This window comes from Colletotrichum higginsianum, chromosome 5 (genome assembly GCF_001672515.1).
Source record: "Colletotrichum higginsianum IMI 349063 chromosome 5, whole genome shotgun sequence".
Lineage (NCBI taxonomy): Eukaryota > Fungi > Ascomycota > Sordariomycetes > Glomerellales > Glomerellaceae > Colletotrichum > Colletotrichum higginsianum.
In genome coordinates this window covers 4,516,164-4,533,866 of record NC_030958.1, presented here as the reverse complement: position 1 = coordinate 4,533,866, position 17,703 = coordinate 4,516,164, and the positions used below count along the sequence as shown (strand labels likewise).

The following is a 17,703-nucleotide window of genomic DNA, read 5'->3' as shown; positions in this document are numbered from 1 at the left end:
CAGGATCCCAAGTCTTGGTTCCCCCCTCCCGTCGCCCTCTGGCCCTCTGGCCCTCCAAGCGCCGTAGCGGAGAACCCGCTAAAAACGGGCGTGGACAACACCTCGTGGCTGCCGGACGAGCCAAACATAGGCTGTTCCCCCCTTCCTCCCAAACGAGGATCGCCGCGCCAAAGATCATGAGTCCCTCGTTTCTGCAGGCATGGGTAACCTGATCCGTCGGAAGATTGACTTTACAGGTAATCTCCTCGAGACATGCGATCCGGGGCAGACATGGGATATATACGAGTGTATATACGATGTACATACTTTTCTACATATCTAAAGATGGATGCCAAGCTCGATGTCTTTGGAGACGCCGACAGTTCACATGGACGAAGAGATGACCGCATCCGTCTCCTCCTTTTCACCCGCTCAGCGCTTCCAGCTTCTCACACAGAGATCATCGGTTGCGTACATACCCCCAGGGCTACGTGCCGCCGTCGTAGTATACACTCGCTGAACATCGCCCAGTGTCTCAGTAAGTTAGTGTGCCAGCGAAGGGGGGGGAGTGACTGAGGGCAGAGACAGGTCGCACACCCTCTTCAACTACCGACAGACGTCATCGCGAAGCACTACTGCCCCTTCGTCAGGGTCATCCTAGTCGAGAGAGGGTCAGGAGAGCATTTCTGGCTAAGAAGTCAGAGAAGGTCTGGACCTCCAGGGGTCCAAGCAAGACGTTGTTTATTTCGACGAAAGGAGATCATTCTCTCCTCTTCACACATCTGCTCTCGGTCTTTTTCATGAAGTAGTTGTGCCAAGGTCAAAGGTTGGGAATGCCCTCGTCCCGCACCCGCCACCAGCCTCCGCCATGAACGACGCCGACCTGGGCGACAACATCGAAGAGCGCATCGGCCAGCTCGAGCAGTCCAAGGAGCGCCGTGACAAGCGCTTCGCCAACGATGTCGCCCACCTCGACCCGAGCCGCTGGTGGTTCGCCTCCTCCGCCTTCCCCATGATCGCCGGCACCCTCGGCCCCGTCGCCTCGGCCTTTTCCATCTGCGCCCTCGTCCGCCCGTGGCGCCAGCGCTTCCCGCCGGGCACCGACATCGCCGCCGCCCCCTTTGTCGAGGATCCGAAGTGGTGAGCATTCTCTCCCCCGTGTAAGCCACGCGTGCGACATCCCGACTGACTGCGCGACACACACCCATAGGCTCATCATCATCAACGCCATCCAGCTCGCCATAGCAATCATCTCCAACGTCTTCCTCCTCCTCAACATGGCCCGCCGTGTGCGCTTCTCCCTCGCTCAGCCTGTCACCATCGTCGGCTGGTACCTCTCGGCCGTCTGTCTCGTCACCCTTAACGCCACTGCCGCCGGGCCCCTCGCCCTCGAGCCCGCCGACGAGCACATCCTCTCCCAGGCCTTCTACTACGGCATGTTCGCCGCCATCCTCTACTTCGTCACCGCCTCCCTCATGGTCGTCACCGTCTACGGCGCCCACGCCCGCCACTACGCCGAGGACTTTCAGCTCACCACCGCCCAGCGCACCCTCATGCTGCAGACCATCCTCTTCCTCCTCTACCTCCTCCTCGGCGCCCTCGTCTTCTCCACTATCGAGGGTTGGACCTACCTTGACGCCGTCTATTGGGCCAACGTCACCCTCTTCACCGTCGGTTTCGGCGACTACGCCGCCGCCTCCCCGCTCGGCCGCGCCCTGCTCATCCCCTACGCTCTCATCGGCGTCATCAGCCTCGGTCTCGTCATCGGCTCCATCCGCACCCTCGTCCTCGAGCGCGGCCGCCGCCGCCTCGACGCCCGCATGGTCGAGAAGAAGCGCCGCCATCTCATCCAGAGCATGACCCGCAAGGGCAACGACGAGATCCTCAAGCCCATTCATGAGGAATCCGAGGCCGCTTCTTCCGCGTCTCCAAGCTCGTCTTCGTCTCCCGCCACCGAGCTCGAGCGCCGCGAGAGGGAGTTCGACCTCATGCGTAAGATTCAAAACCAGGCCTCCGTCCGCCGCCGCTGGATGGCCATGTCCGTCTCCTTCTCCTCCTGGCTCGTCCTCTGGCTTGTCGGCGCAAAAGTCTTCCAGGAGTGCGAGCGGCCCTACCAGAACTGGTCCTACTTTGACGGCTTCTACTTCGCCTTCGTCACCCTGACCACCATCGGCTACGGCGACCGCACCCCGATCTCCAACGCCGGCAAGGCCTTCTTCGTCTTCTGGTCCCTGCTGGCCCTGCCGACCATGACCGTCATGATCTCCAACGCCGGCGACACCGTCGTCAAGGCCGTCCGCGACGCCACCCTCGAGCTGGGCAGTATTACGATCCTACCAGGCGAGCGCGGCTTTCATAAGGATCTCATGTCCTTCCTTCACCGCCTCACCTGCGGCTTCCTCTTTCACCCTTCCGACAGGAACTCGGACTTGGACTCGGAGCGCGAAGAGGAGGAAGAAGAAGAGAACGAAGAACACAACGACGACGACGATGAAGAGCTCCCGCCGGGCTTCCTCTCCAACGCTCACCGCCTACGTCAGTCACGCCCCGAAGAAGACGGTGACACCGACGAGACGGAAGCATACAACACCCGTGACCAGGACCGCAAACACCCCTCCGGCCCCCTACTACAGACCCTCCAGCAGCAATCGTCATCATCGTCAGACCCCACCGCCAGCCGAGAGAAACAACCCGGTCAGCAGCAACAGCAGCAGCGGCAGCGACGCCGTCGCCCCCGGACCTCGTCCCGCACCCGCTCTCCCGTCACCGCCCTCCCATCCTCCCGCGCAGACTTCCACTTCCTCCTCATCTCCGAGATCGCCGCCGTCAGGCAGCACGCCAAAGAGAAGCCCGCGCGGCGGTATACCTTTGCCGAGTGGGCGTGGTACCTGAAGCTCATCGGCGAGGACGAGTCCAGCTCCGCGACGCACCGCAAGGCGCGCCCGCACATCCACTCCAAGAAGAAGAAGATGGAGAACGGCAAGAGGAGCAAGGAGACCCGGGAAGGCGTCGTTGTCGACGACGACGAGGAAGGCGAATGCCCCGACGAGGACAAGTGGTCCTGGGTCGGGTCGCAGTCGCCGCTGATGGGCAGCCAGGAGGAGTGCGAGTGGATCCTGGAGAAGCTCATGGACAAGCTGCGGGACGAGCTTGACGTAGTGCGCGGCGAGGAGGCTGCTCGAGAGTGGGAGCACGACGGATAGGCAAACCGGTCTGGGTGACGACGAGACGGAAGGGGAGAGCGGGATGAGGTCCGGATGCTTTTCCGCGAGTGACAGATACCCCTTCGGCATGTTTTTTGGCGCACTTAGTTCGCGTATATTTCGTCACATTTCATCCTGCCACGTACTGCAAACATATCGCAAGACAACATGTATGGATAGCTGCTTGTTTCACAAGGTACACATTCGGGTGGCACCACACGTCACATCAGGTTCCACACAAGCGCTTACGTTTACGCCATGACAACACCTTCATACCTCTCGCCGTGATCGTGAAGAAAAGGAGGGGGAGGTAAGGGGGGGTATCAGTTATCATTAAGCTTTATCCATCCCACGGGATAATAGACAGGCCGCTCGCTCCCCTAGTCCCTCGGGTGTGTCCCATCGTGGGCGGCCTCCAGCATACAACATAACACATGATGTGTACAGTAAACGCGCTACATACATACACGTATCCTCTACCCTTCAGCAAAACAGCATACTCGTAACAAGGTTCGCCAAACGCTCGAAGAGGACAGGGAAAAACACACACACACTCACGGCGTGCCTCATATCGTAACAATGCACGCTCCTCGCTCATGATGTGTGTCAAGCAATAATGGCGCTTCCGGGAGAATACACGCGCATCACGAAAACCCCCATCTTCTGTCTCCAAACCCAGACAGCAGATCCACGACGGTGACAACCACGCCGACCCCCAACACCAGCGTCTGCACGGCCACGGCAGCGACGACGCTCTCGACAAATTCTGCCAGGCTCACGGCTAGTCATCTACCGCCGAGAAGCAGTCTCCTATTCCGCTTGATGGCCTGGTTGAGTCCCTTCTCGAGCTTCTCCGACTCCTTGCGCGCCAGTGCCAGCGCCGCCTCGGCGTCCTCCACACTCATCAGCGACATGGCGTTGAGGGGCGTGCCGGGAAGCTTGGGGTGCACGCTGCTGTTATGAGCGTGAACTTGGGCGGCGGCCGCTGCCGCAGCAGAGGCAGAGGCAGAGGCAGAGGTAGAGGCGCTCGCGACGACAACCTCGGTACCCTGGTGTTGCGGCGAGTCCAGGCCACCAAAGGGCGTCTCGTCCTCGGGAATATCCTTGCCCGAACCACCGCTCTCAGCCGAGTAGATGCCCGCTCCGGCAGCTGCGTCGTGGCCATAGATATACGGGGCCAGCGAGTTGAGGCTGGCGGCGGCCGTCTCGCGCGCAGAGAGGGCGTCCTTGGCACCAGGTGCGGACTTCCAGCTGCCCGGGAACAGGTTGGTGTTGCCAAGATTGAGCCGCGGGAGGACGAATTGGTTGATGTAGCTGATTGCCTCCTCGCGCTGGATCTTATTGACCGGATCGTCGGAGAACATTTTCTGCGCGTTGGGCGACGGCGGGAAGTACGACGGAGGACCGTTGGGCACTGCGCGGCCCTTGATGAGAGAGAAGCCGCCAGGACGGGCTTGGTGACGGGGCGCAACGAAGGTGTCGGGCTGGTCGCTGGCTAGTGCAACACACTTCTGAAGCTCCAGGTATTTGTCCTCTTCCTCCTCGGTGAGATTGCGGACGCAGTCACCGTTGGGTGTGATGAGCACGCGGTGGCCGTCCATGACCTTGCGTACCGGCTGGCCAGTCACCAGAATGGCGTGATCTGCCTCGGATACCATGTTCTTAGTCGTGGTCGACGGAGGCGGGTTGTTGCCGTGCGCCGCAGCGGCGTGCGCCCGGTCGAGCCGAGTGTTCTGTTCGGCAAGCGGCTTGAGCAGCGTCAGGGCGTCCACCGGGGGCGCCTGTCCAGTACCGAGGAGGTCCTGAAAGACCACCTCGGGGATGGTCTTGGGGTTGTCTGCGATATCATGTGGCTCTTCGGGCGCAGCGATGGCAGTCGGCGCCGGAGGTGTGAGAACAGGTGCTTCCGGCACCTCTTTGCTCTTGCCCTTCTCTTCGGCTGCCTTTGTCATCTTTGCAGCGTTCTTGGCCGCCTTGCCCTTTGGAGGGGGCAGGTCGACAACCGTCCTCTCAAGGATCGGCTTGGGAGGAGGAGTGGGCTCTTTCGGCGGAGGTGGCGGTGTCACTGCGCGCTCGACAGACTTCTTAGGCACTGCCGGCGGCGTCGTGACCGGCTTCTCCTTCTTCTGCTTCTTCTTGCGGCCGACGATGGGGGCTTGCTCCTCGGGTTCCGCTACTTTCGGCGCGACAGCAATGGAGGCCGACTGTTCCTTGTGGGCCTCCTTACGTTGTTTGCGCTGCTGGCTCTTCGTCGTATTGCGGACGGGCGCTGTCCCGACCCTAGTGGGCGGCGGCGAACTCGTTCGGGATGCAGAAACAGATGCAGATACAATGGACGCACTGTCGCTGATGATCTCGCTGGCCGGCGTTCCTGGTCGGCCGGAAGCCGTAGACACGGCTCTGGCGGCGGCGGAGAAGGCGGCGCCAGAAGGGAAAGCCGGCACTGCTTCAGCTTTGGGTGTTGAGACGACACGCAAAGTCTTGGGTGCAGCTCTCGTTACAGGAGACGGGGCACCGGCGGTCGTCGGAGTCGGCAGGGCGGGGAACGCCAACGGATCTGAGTGCTCTGCAGTAGACGTTCCTGGCTGCTTCGCCTGAGCTGCCTTGGTTGCCGCGGCGATGTTCAATATACCCGGCACTGGTTTCTTCTCGACAGTTTTGGGCGCCTCGGCCGCTGGAGTCGGGGGAGCAGCTGCGGCAGCTTCGGGCTGCGGTTTCTTGATGCTCGCCGGGGCAATCTTTGGTGTTGCAATCGCAAGCTTTGACGGCGTCCCGGGTCGCGTACCGGCCCCCTTGACAGCATCCAACGCGGGGAAGTCTTCTTCCTGCAACAAAGACTTGCCCTTCGACGGAGATGCTTGCGAGGCGATGTCCTTGGAGAGGCCGCTTTCCACGGCCAGAGCCTTGATACTCTTCTTGGCTTCCGTCCCACCAGCCTTCTTGCGAAGCGTCGGGTCCGGGGTTGCAGCCCGAACAACGTTGGCCATGGTGGGAACCGCAGGCTTCGGGGCTGCAGGTGTGAGCGGCGTGGCCGGTATCACAGGGATCGGCGCTTGTCGCGGAGCCGGTGATGCTATTCTCTGAGGACCTAGGCCGGGCGGCGGGGTTGGTGCCGCTGGTCTCGCTGACCCGCCGCCTATGGTTCCAACATAGCTCGGTAGAGGGTCGTCGGATACCAGCGCGTCAACCGAAAAGGCAGCCTCATCAAGTGACAACAAATCATCATCTAGGGAACCAGTTAGTCAGGGGTTCCCAAGATTGCCGTCGAAGAACTGATAAAAGAGAGAGACGGGGATAAGAAGAGAAGAGCAGAAAGAAAATGACGCCAGAGCATGGTAGCACACGAGAGACAACGTTTAGATACAGGGATGCGGAATTACAGGAGCACTTCACGGCGGCCATCATCGTCTTCCTTGATGATCTGCGGGGACAACGAGCGATAAGTATGAGCAAGATGCTTTATTGTTCCTTATGCCACCCTCCCATCCTCATCACCGGAGGACGGGTCTGGGAGTTAACGTACATTAAGGCGGTTTGGAAGACGATGATGGCTTGCCTGACTGACGTGACCCATAAACCCATGACGTGCGAGTCCAAAAGAAAAAGAGGTATAATGTCGGGACGAGTGTAAGGTGTCGGTCCTTGTTTGCCCAGAAGAAACGTGTGAAGCGCGACGCCAAATGCAACCCTTGCCACTCCCCGAGCGGCCCCGATGTTTTCCGCGATGCTCGCTGAATCAATGCATGATGTTGTGCGGTGCGCTCCCGGTCCCTTCGAGGAACGATCGTCCGCCTGTGATATGCCGCGACGCCTCCCCGCCCCCTCCCTTCTCATGATACATGAAGTGTGTGTGTGTGTGTGTGTGTGTGTGTGTATGTGTGTTTGCGTGCGTGCGAGCGTGCGTGCGTGGAAAACAAAAACCCGTAAACAACCAACACCAAACACCCCCTAATCTACTGCGTTGTCTCTCGAAAAGGGCTACCATCCGGCGCCTGGAAAACGTGTGTTGTACATCATGTTCGGGTTGTACCCACCTTGGCTCTGTCCACCGAACAGTCCCTGTCCGACTCCGGCGTTGCTCTGCGACTGGTGTTGCATTCTCGCTTGCAGGATGCTCGGGTCCGCAAGATCAACTAGGCCACCTCCCCCAGAGGAGGAAGTGTTAGCATGTCTGTGCTTCTTCCCCTTCTTCTTCTGCTTGGGACCGAAGTCTTGGAATGCTCCAGGCTGGTTACCGTAGAGCGACGCCAGGAGGCCCGAAGCAGGAGCTGGGGTGGAGGAGGTAGAGGATGGGTACTGATTAGAGAAAGAAGATAACATGTACTCACGCTTACCAGCATCATGACCCTGTCCATTGGCCCCCCGGCCTCGAATCAACGTCTGAAGAAGCTCGGCGGAATCCTTGGACGCCGCGCCGAAGCTGCCACCGAACGAGTGGCCCTGTCCAAACATGTTTGGTGGCGTGCCTGTCGACTTGAGACCCGGAGGAGGTCCGGGCATGGAGGATGCATAATACTGGCTGCCGGGCTGCGAGTGGAAGGCGGATGGCATCATGGCCGTCTGCTGCGCCATGATTCTCGGGTTCGCGGAGACCTTGACCGAAGCTGAAGTGCCCGCGCTGTCATTAGCAAAGCTGAACCTCGATCCTTGTCTGTTGTGGCCGCCACCTTGTTGCTGAACCGCCGAAGGCTGCGCAGTTGTGATGCCCGGAGGCAGATGATCGCCGAAGCCGCTCTGGGATCGGACGAAGAGTTGCTGCTGAGGTGTCATCGAGCGGCTGCCGCCGACGGAACCGGCAGACACAGACGCCTGACTGAACCCTGAGCCGAGTGCGGGGCCAAAGAGGCCTTCGCCGTTGGTGCGCTGAATAGGCGGCTGCGTTCCGGGTCGACGTTGTTCGAATGCGGCTTCGCGAGCGGCGTCTCGGTCTTCGGGCTCGCCGCCGAGGGCCAGGCTGCCTCCCGTCTCCGGTTCGCCTTCTGAAGGTTCTTGTGCATCGCTCGGCTGCTCTTGTTCGACGCCCAGGCGTGACTCTTCCTCCTCGCGCATGGCTCGTCTCTTCTCGCCTCCGCGGGTGTCGAACATGGGGGGGTAAATCGTCTCGAGCTGGTTCGTGTCGGAGGCGTGATAGCTGAAAGGACAACCCTGCATGGCCTTGAGAATTCCCCTGAGGAGGTTATCCGGAAGACTGTTGGATTTTCTGCTGTCAGCTATGGTGGTGGACTTTGAGGCACTGCTCTCGGTCGCAGGTGCGGGGGATTCCTTTCTCGAAGGCGCCTCATCAATAGCCTCTTCGGGCACTGCCTCGGTCGTTACGGGGAGGGCGGTCGAGATTGCAGGGCTGGAGGCGGCGCCACTGGTGGCGTGGCTTCCTCTGCGACTCCGCTGGGGATTTCTCGCCCAGTTGGCCGACGCTGGCAGAGCCGGGCCATCGCCGCCATTCTCCGACCCGTCCTTGCTCGATGATCGTGCCATGGGTTGCGAAGCCGCAGGCACCGAGGGCGTAATATTCTGCTGCCGTGACGCAGTTCGTGACGGGCCACCGCCGCTGTTGGACGAGGAGCCAGCGGGGAGCGGCCGCTGCGAGCTGATGCTGTTCATCGACGACAGGTCCTGTCGAGTATAGCTGTCCTCTTCGTCGCCCAACTCGTGCAAGAACATGCACTGCCTGTTGGCGCACTGCTCGTGCCGCAGCCAGGCCGAACAGTACTTGGTGGTGCCGAGTTGAGCCCTCAGCACTCGATCGCCATTTTGAGAGCCGTTGACCGCCTGGATGCACCGTTGAGCATCTTCCTTCTTCTCGAAAGTCACGTAAATTCCGAGCGAGTTTTGGCCGTCCGAGGTCTTCCGATTGCTGATTGAGATCTTTTGAATGTTGCCGTATTGACCGAAAAATTCGGGCTTGCGCAGCGTCTTGAGTAGTTCGTCCTCTCGCACTGTAGGTGTCAGACCGGTCACATAAACCAGGTTCTTCTGGACGACCCGGACGCCAACGAGGTTCTTGCGGCTCTCCTTCTCGACCTCGCGCTTCTGAACCTCTTTTTGCTTCTGGTCTTGAGCTCGCTTTTTCTGGTTCTTCTGGATATTTGCTCGAAACTCGGCAACCCTAAACTTTGTCAGCGTGGCGTTACCGGGGGCTGTCTCCCAAGGTCACGCACTCTTCCGTAGTGACGACCTTCCACTGTATCGTCTTTTCATCGTATGGCCTTCTGCATGCGGGACACAGGCCGTTCATGTTGTTCTTGATGTTGTTGAAGCAGAACTGGCACACCTAAAAAACGGTCAGAAATCGATCGTCGCCGATGGAGGGACTAGGACGATCGGGCCGGAAGGTCGTCGTACCTGGTAGCCGCATGGGCAGGGTCGGAAGTTCCGATCGGACAGGTCGAATTCCTCGATGCATAACGGGCTGTGGAGAAATAAGTTAGTTCGCGATGCCCAATACTCTAGGCAGCCAACGCAGGTTGACGATGCGCGCGAAATGAGAGGGGAGGAGAAACACACCAGGTATCTTCCTCCTCGTCGATAAAGGTATCTTGGGGTGCCATGGTGACAGTCTGTGGCGGTTTAAGAATGTGCTTGGGGAGGTTGGTTCGTCGTTTTCTGAGTGGAGGTGGTAAGGAGAGGGAAGTTGTTCAATACGCAAATGAAGCCAAAGCCTTTCTCGGATGGGTCGTCAGTCGGATTGGCACCTTACGTAAGGTGACCAGATGCCCACAGACGCTGTCACGTGCTGTCCGTAGTTTTGTGACTTGGGACCAATTGAAGGGCTCAGAATAGTGCCAGTCAGCAGCTGTTATACACACCCCTCTCAGTGTGGCTGGAATTTGGAGGCAGAGGAGAGAGTTGCAGGCAGGTACGATACCAGACAGGAGATTTTGAATAAAAAGAAGGATTAGCCAAGTGATTGTAGTGAAGGAAGAGAAATTCTTCCTCAATATACTACAAGCGAAGTTTTTTTTTTAGCGATGTGTTCGTACGCAGCATCATCAGCACCCACAATCAAGTTACCTAGGTAGATTCCCAGGTTTCATGCATAAGAGAAGGCAGGAAAAGGACGCCATGGGGTGAGCGTAAATCGGCTAGCTTCTTTCCAGTCCTCAAGCATCGCAGAAGCCCGGCATCATCAATCACCACTTCCACAGAGGCATCAAGCCCCCCAGCACTGCAACAACCGCAACGATGGCGACTAAGCTCTATCGTAGTAGGGCTCTGGCGGGCTTGCGCAACTGCCGCCCCAGCGAAATCCGATGCTTCTCGACCTCCATCCCTCAATTGGCCGGCCTCCCGACCGGGTTTCCCAAGGATGCTGAGAACATGAGGAAGTCTCCTCGCGAGCACATCGGCACCCTCAAGGTCCCTCTTGTCAACCCGGCTGACAAGTACGAGTCCAAGGCCGACAACATGCACAAGTATGGGTCTTGGATCATGGGCTGCCTGCCCAAGTACGTCCAGCAGATCTCGGTCTGGAAGGACGAGCTCACCATCTACGTCTCTCCCTCGGGAATCATCCCCGTCTTCTCATTCCTCAAGTGTTCGTGTCAATCGTTCATACCAAGGCCCGGTTCGTATCTAACAACTAGCAGACAACAGCTCGGCCGAGTTCACTCAGGTTAGCGACATCACCGCGGTCGATTACCCAACCCGAGACCAGCGATTCGAGGTCGTTTACAACCTCCTCAGTGTGCGCCACAACTCCCGCATCCGCGTCAAGACCTACGCCGACGAGGCCTCGCCCGTTCCCAGCATCACTCCCCTCTTCGACGGAGCCAACTGGTACGAGCGTGAGGTTTATGACCTGTTCGGCGTCTTCTTCACCGACCACCCGGATCTGCGCAGAATTATGACCGATTACGGTTTCGAGGGCCACCCACTGCGAAAGGATTTCCCTCTTACCGGCTACACTGAGCTCAGGTATGACGAGGAGAAGAAGCGCATCGTCACCGAGCCTCTTGAGCTCACCCAGGCGTTCCGCAACTTCGAGGGAGGCACCAGCGCCTGGGAGCAGGTTGGACCTGGCACGGACAGACGCCCCGACACCTTCAAGCTGCCGACGCCGAAGCCCGAGGAGAAGAAGGAGGAGCCGAAGAAATAGATCAGAGGATTCTGATGTGTACATAACTGACTCTAGAATCTTCTTTGTGTTGTACAACCATTTCGCGTTGTTGAACTGTTTGCCTGGACCATCCAGCGGTTGTGCCGCCGAACTATAAAAAGGTGTGGTGATTGTGGCTTTGCAAAGCATGGCTGCGCAGTATACACGTGAGAGTTTGGGCGAATCGTGGTCTCACTGATGGATAATGGCTTGCCACCATTCGCCAATCTTAACTATCCAAGGTAGTCCAAAAGCCATTGAAGTTTGGTACAGATAGTGACTGTTGCGGACACTACAATAATGTCTCTTCTGGTCGCAGAATGATGTCCCATTCCTGCTTTCCTTCAACCTCTTCTACCATACCAAACTCTCGCAACATCTCTATTCCCCTCATCCAAAGAACATTCATACTACGGTTCAATTTGATACACCAACAAGATGGCTGCTTTCACTAGTTATGCTCCCCAGATTCTGCCTACGGAGAAGCTGAGAGACCTGAGATACGATGCCAAGATTCGGTACTACCACAACCACGTCCTTGATCTCAGCGTGTGTGACGCCAGCCTCGAGGACTACATCGAGGACTACTACCGCCTTCAGGCCAACTCCACCCGTTCTTCGGTATCGCTCACTTCGGACAGCTCGACAATGAAGCCTACGTCCAAGCTTAGACGACTTCTTCAACGCATCACCAGAAAGAAATTCTAAAGGTCTGGTTAAGCTTCCGGTCGAGCAGATGAATGACGATATGGTCAACGTCATTGGCCAATTGCTCCACCTAACTTTGGCTCGAATAAATAACACACACAAGGTGATGGGCTAGTGTCATGACCAAGGGATCATGATACTAACCTAATGAAAGGCCCGGCCTCGGAAAATTGGTTGTCGCCGGAAGCACAAATGCAGAGCATGGTGTAGGTAGAGGGTGTTGTTGCGTTCGGGCAGCATAGCGTTTGGCGTTATGTCTTACAAGTTTGGATACCCAGAGGTAAATCGGCATACCAATTGACAATTGACAGTTGACAATTTAATTCCACTTTCATCCTACGCTGCTAGTGTTGTGTTGTGCAACGACATATGTATGGCATGCCGTGTGAGAACAAACACTTGTGCGCTCATGCGATTTAGCCTGCAAGTTATCATTGTAATCGCCTTGGCCAGTGAATTGCACCTGGAGCAAGGGAGGAGTTATGCACAGACGTTATGCACAGACGAAACGACATTGCAGAAGCGCGTCTTCAATTCACTTAAGCGAGTGACCCTCAGATGCACTGATCCCCCCGCCTCGCTTCGTGCATGTGATGTCAGATGTTCCCACGTCCTGACACGGCCGCTACGCGTAAATCAATCCCACATCCTACGCGACGCGCTCTTCTTGAACCGCACATGGACCAGGTCGTCAGCATGCGCTCGACCACCTGAGCTGGCTCTCCCTCCTCCGCGAAGGCTCAACGTCCCACCCATCGCTCCTATCGACGATCCAGACGCTCTGAACGTGATCACCCAAACCTCCACCAGTGACGATTGCGCCGTCATCCAATATGCCACCACAAACCCGCTCTGGCGGCCGGGCCCGGGTTGCCCCTCCTCCCGACCGAGTCTACAAGTCCACTAAGCCGGCCAAGCAGGCAACGTTCCCGCATCGTCGAACTGAAGTGCGAACGTACAGCGCCCGCAAGCCAACCGCTCGTATCTCCGATCACCAGCAGAGGACTCTGACCCAAATGTTTGAGACCACGCGATCGTCACCTGTGCGGTTCGACCTATCCGATGATGAGGAAGACCCCGTGCCCAGGAAGAAAAGAAGAAAGACTGCCGGGGATTCACCGACACCGAGCTCTTCCTTTCACACGCAGACTCTGACGCAGATGTCAAGGAGATCTTTGGAGAAATCCTCAGGTGACGAGGAAGAGGACGACGTGTGGCAGTTCCAGCCCTCGGACGATGAGATAGAGAAGCATGCGCCGGTACTTCCTTCTGCCAAAGACAAGGAAAACCAAGTACCTGGCAAGAAGGCCCTAAGCAGAACGCCATCCGTCATTCCACAAACACCAACCAACAAGCGTGTCATTCTCGAGATTCCGTCGTCGCAAGGCAGCCCCCTCACGCCCATGCTGGCTAGGTACAGCCCCGCGCCTAAGAGGTCTCCCTTGAAAAACAAGTCGACCAACACAATGTCACCGCTGCCGAAGCTTACTGGATCTGTCAAACGCCCACGAACTCTTACTGTCCAAGACTCTTACGCGACCACGGGAAGCCAAGCCTCAAGCCAGCTCACTTCTCCTTCCAAAATGCCACTGCAGCCTGCCAAGAATGTTCGCTTCATCACGCCGCATCCCACGGCCAGCCTAGTTCCGATGGAGGAAGACGAAGAGGAGGAAACGGAAGGCGAAGAACAGGAAGGACGCGACGTCAGCCCATCGCCCCGGCGACCGGCGAGATCACCTCTGCGCGAAATTGCCGACTCTGAGGATGAGCTCGACGACCTTGAAATTCTAGATGAAGAGGCTGAAGGGTACGACGCCGTTGGCGAAGAAACGCAGGTCCAGATGGATCAACTGCTTGCTTCATCGGAAGAGAAGCAGGCTTCCAAGGAGGCATCCCCTGCAGAAGAGGACGACTCTGATAAGGAGAATGTCACCCCCGCCGCCAGCGACGAAGATGACGAGGAAGCCACGGTGGTTTTGTCAAAGCCGTTCGCGTTTCCCAAACTCGCGCGCCTGGATTCGGGTGCATCAGGGCGCAGGGAGACGGTGGAAGTCATCACGTCTTCCCCTGAGCCTACCCATAACAGCGGCTCAAGCGTTATTGGGGAAGCAAGTGGCGAGACCAATGACGAGTCTGTTTCTCAGACACCAACTCAAGGCCAGAAAACACCCAAGTCCAAGGGAAAGGCTTCTGTCGAGACACCAAAGACGCCTCATACGCAAGGGTTGGAAAGCCAGCGGCTTCCTCAAGACGTCGTAGACGGCATGGGCCCCCAGGGCGATCGGACAGACATCTTCATCTCCATCCGCCCGGAACACATGGAAAATATTGTGGCCGGCAGGAAAAACTACGAATTCCGCAACTACAAGATTCCGCATACTGTCTCGCGAATGTGGCTCTACGTCACCCAGCCCGTCGGAGAGCTGAGGTACATGGCTTGCTTCAGCGATGCAAAGACGCCGGGCGAGATCGACGAAGATGGCATCGGCAACGCGGAGTTCAACCAGAAGAAGGGTTCTAAGTTTGCCTATCGCCTGGACAGACTCTACGAGTTGAACGATCCGTTATCTCTTCAGTACATGATGGATCGCGATTACCTGCACGGGCCGCCACAGAAGTACAACTATGTACTGCCGGCCGTTGTTGGGCATTTGATGGCCAACCTGCGATGTTCAGTATTTGGAGACGATGAAGATGAAGATGAGGAAGACCGAGCCGAAACCGAAGCCAAGCCCGAACCTGAAACTGGCAGGAAAGGGTCGTTGCCGGCTGCCTCAGGACCTTCGCAAGATCGTACAATGTCTCAGGAACTGGCTGAGCAGATCCGAAGCGACATCGAGCGCTCGACGCAACACCACTCGTCGGACGCCGACCTGCTGGTGCCATCCAGCCAAACGCCAACCAGAAGTCGACGCAAGTTCGGCACGGAGCTCCATCTCACCAAGCCCACGTTGCCGCCGACCCCCTTCAGCCGGCCGCCGAATCCCACGCCACGCCGGGCGGTGCGGCCTTCGCAGGCGACGACGGTGAGTCACGCATCGAGCAGCCCCTCGCAGATGCGGTTCGAATCGGTGCCGCGGCCCACCCACGCGGACTCGAGCCTGCCCATCTTCGTGGACGACGAGGACGACAGCCCGATCCGCCTGCCGTCCGGCACGTTCCAGCTGGACTCGTCTCAGCTGCTGTCTAAAAGCCAGATGCTGCCCGAGAGCCTGCTGTTGGAGAATCGGGGGGACGAGGACGAAGAAGAGATTGTGTTTGATTCGGAGCAGGACGACGACCTGTAATAGGCGCCATGCCGAAGGAGAACTAATGAATGGTATGGGTATTGGGGAGTTCCGGATGGGCCTGCATTCAGAGCGACGGAGTTGGAAACGGCATTTGATTACCCCCTGAAGGATTGGGATACGGGGTATTAAGAATGGACGGATGGGACCACCAGGCTGGTAAGCGGGTTATTCTTTTTATTTTCATTTTTATTTTGTTACAGGTATTGGGACCGCGTGCCTATGAGATGAGTGGAATTTACATCTGCTTGTCACTTCTTTGGTTTGTACGGTGATATTTACACATCCCCGCCACTCAGTCCGTTGGTCAAGCAACAGCAGGAAAGGGGGGATTATCCATCATGCACAACATCGTCTATCTACCCCAACCTCACCTGTCGCCACATGCCCAGGCACTCCTGCAGATCCACGGCCAGGCCCCCCTCGGTCGCGACGCCGGCATCCCGGATCACGGCGACCAGGAGGCTCGCGAGCGCGAAGCTCGTCCGCGCCTCCCGCAGCGCCTCGAGGTCCGACTTGCGCATGCCGCCGTTGTCGGCCCACGCCTTCCACGCGCCCAGCACGGAAGCCACGTCGTCCGCGAAGGCGCCGTCGAGGAGCATGCGGTGAAGTAGGCCGCCGACGACGGCGCGGGGGGTTTCCGGCGCCGTTGTGTCGGAGGAAGAGGGTAGGTGGCCGTGCTGCCGGAGCCAGGGAAGGGTGTGCGAGGCCACGAGGGCGGCGTCCCACTTGGGCGACTGGATGGCCTCGTGGGTGCGCAGGTCGCGGCGCTGGGCGTCGAGTCGCATCTTGTCTCGGACTGCGGCCCGGTTGGGTCAAGAGGTCAGTCTACATACGAGAGCTGAGGATGAAAGGGGTGGGAAAGGGGGTGTGGGGTGAAGCTCACGGTCATCGAGGCGCTGCTCCGACTCCTTACGCATACGGTCCCGGACCGCCTGCTCCTTCTCCTTGGGCGGCAGCCTCGACTCGGCGGCGATGGCGTTCCGCTGCTCGCGCATCCTGCGGCCCACGAGGTCGAGGTTGTCCCTCATGTCGTCGTGGCAGGTGGCCCACTCGGGCGTTTGGGAGGCGTCGGCGATACCGAGGAGCTCGAGCACGCCGCAGGGCACGGAGGAGCCGCGCGCAAAGGCCAGGACGTCATCCGGGATGCGGTAGTTCCACAGGACGGTGGTGCTCGAGGTGCCGTAGGCCGTGGCGGCGCTCGCGAACCACACGCCCGCCGTGGGGACGGAGGGACCCGGCCGGATGCGGACGTGGTCGATGTGCAGGGGCGTGGCGGGGCGGGCGTTGTCGTCGGGCTCGGGGTGGGCGCTGATGAGGCCGTGGGAGGAGATTTTGCAGGCGATGGGAGCGTTCGCGGCGGTGCGGGCGGCGCGGGATATGCTGGAGAGGGAGGATTTCTGGGAAAGCGGGCTCTGTTTGATGTCGTCCAGGGCATCGGGGTGGTCTTCTACTGTGGTCGCGGTGACGGTCTCGGGAGGCGGAGGGAGACGGACCCAGTATGGGGGGAGGGACTCGTGGCTTCTGGTGGTCCAGTGGGAGGACCACATGACGGATAGCGAGAGGTGGCCGTCCGAGTCGTCGAGGGGCGCGATGGTAAGGGCCTTGTGTTGGCCATCCGGGCTCTGCATCAGAGTACAGCCGATGGGAGTCCATAGGCCGGTGCTCCTCAGAAGTCTCCAGCCATGAGCGTCAGGGACGGCACCGAGGTCCAGGAGATAAGAAACCAGCTCCTCGAAGCTCACTTCGACCTGGGGTTGGCGCAGCTGGTCGGCATACTCGACTCTCTGCGTCTTGAGGCCGATGGTGTTCGTCCGCCAATTGAACGTCGTCCAGGTCCCGCCGGGTATGGACGAGGGGTACCTGGCAAGGGACCAATACTCCTCGCGGTGGTCGAAGCGGTCCCAGGGCGTCACGGCGTAGCGCGGGAGGTCGACCTCGATGACGCGGTTCACGACGTCGGAGCGTGTCAGGGCGGTCAGGCGGGCATGGCGGAGCATGCGGCGGATGCGCGAGCGGGCGGCCAGGGTTGCGATGGTGTTGTAGAGAATGGGGAGGACACCGAGGACGGCAAGAGGGACGCCGATGTAGGTAATGATGTCCGAGGCCGAGGCCGTGGTGTAAGTGCCGGTGCCGGAATCGGCCATTATGTCGGGGTGGGTAATCCGGGTCGGGGAGGGGCCGTGTCTAGAACGATGCGGGGAGGGGGGAGGATAACTTGGAAAGTGAAAGACAGTGTTACTCGAGTCCAAGCCTGACGAGACTGCAGTAATCTGTCTACTTGGACGAATGTAACTGTTGGAAATGCCGAATGCTATTCTATTGAAGAAGGGCGAAACCCGTCGTTGAACTGAACTGAAACTGATCGGGTCGTAGGAACCAACTACCCCTGACTGGTAACCCTCAGCCGCACCGGTTTCTGGCAGATTTG

The 17,703-nt window shown here is 58.7% G+C and overlaps 7 protein-coding genes across 7 annotated transcripts; 4 read left to right on the top strand and 3 right to left on the bottom strand.

The window, feature by feature from the left end:
- Positions 1–847: 847 nt before the first annotated feature.
- CH63R_08226 (Ion channel protein) lies at positions 848–3,182 on the top strand (the record flags this gene model as incomplete). Its single annotated transcript, XM_018303200.1, has 2 exons — positions 848–1,119; positions 1,190–3,182. 2 exons carry the CDS (start codon positions 848–850, stop codon positions 3,180–3,182), a joined length of 2,265 nt encoding a protein of 754 aa, XP_018157978.1.
- Positions 3,183–3,967: 785 nt separating this feature from the next.
- CH63R_08225 (CCR4-NOT core complex subunit) lies at positions 3,968–6,169 on the bottom strand (the record flags this gene model as incomplete). Its single annotated transcript, XM_018303199.1, has 1 exon — positions 3,968–6,169. One exon carries the CDS (start codon positions 6,167–6,169, stop codon positions 3,968–3,970), a length of 2,202 nt encoding a protein of 733 aa, XP_018157977.1.
- Positions 6,170–7,160: 991 nt separating this feature from the next.
- On the bottom strand, positions 7,161–9,730 carry CH63R_08224 (RNA recognition domain-containing protein; the record flags this gene model as incomplete). The annotated part of the gene is made up of 5 exons (XM_018303198.1): positions 7,161–7,315; positions 7,511–9,288; positions 9,341–9,453; positions 9,525–9,591; positions 9,687–9,730. 5 exons carry the CDS (start codon positions 9,728–9,730, stop codon positions 7,161–7,163), a joined length of 2,157 nt encoding a protein of 718 aa, XP_018157976.1.
- A 634-nt stretch (positions 9,731–10,364) lies between these two features.
- CH63R_08223 (NADH-ubiquinone oxidoreductase 30.4 kDa subunit) lies at positions 10,365–11,277 on the top strand (the record flags this gene model as incomplete). Its single annotated transcript, XM_018303197.1, has 2 exons — positions 10,365–10,716; positions 10,769–11,277. 2 exons carry the CDS (start codon positions 10,365–10,367, stop codon positions 11,275–11,277), a joined length of 861 nt encoding a protein of 286 aa, XP_018157975.1.
- Positions 11,278–11,715: 438 nt separating this feature from the next.
- CH63R_08222 (uncharacterized protein) lies at positions 11,716–11,985 on the top strand (the record flags this gene model as incomplete). Its single annotated transcript, XM_018303196.1, has 1 exon — positions 11,716–11,985. The coding sequence occupies one exon, from the start codon at positions 11,716–11,718 to the stop codon at positions 11,983–11,985; it is 270 nt and encodes an 89-aa protein (XP_018157974.1).
- An 833-nt stretch (positions 11,986–12,818) lies between these two features.
- Positions 12,819–15,272, top strand: CH63R_08221 (uncharacterized protein; the record flags this gene model as incomplete). Its single annotated transcript, XM_018303195.1, has 1 exon — positions 12,819–15,272. One exon carries the CDS (start codon positions 12,819–12,821, stop codon positions 15,270–15,272), a length of 2,454 nt encoding a protein of 817 aa, XP_018157973.1.
- Positions 15,273–15,631: 359 nt separating this feature from the next.
- CH63R_08220 (uncharacterized protein) lies at positions 15,632–17,419 on the bottom strand (the record flags this gene model as incomplete). The annotated part of the gene is made up of 2 exons (XM_018303194.1): positions 15,632–16,071; positions 16,159–17,419. 2 exons carry the CDS (start codon positions 17,417–17,419, stop codon positions 15,632–15,634), a joined length of 1,701 nt encoding a protein of 566 aa, XP_018157972.1.
- Positions 17,420–17,703: the final 284 nt, after the last annotated feature.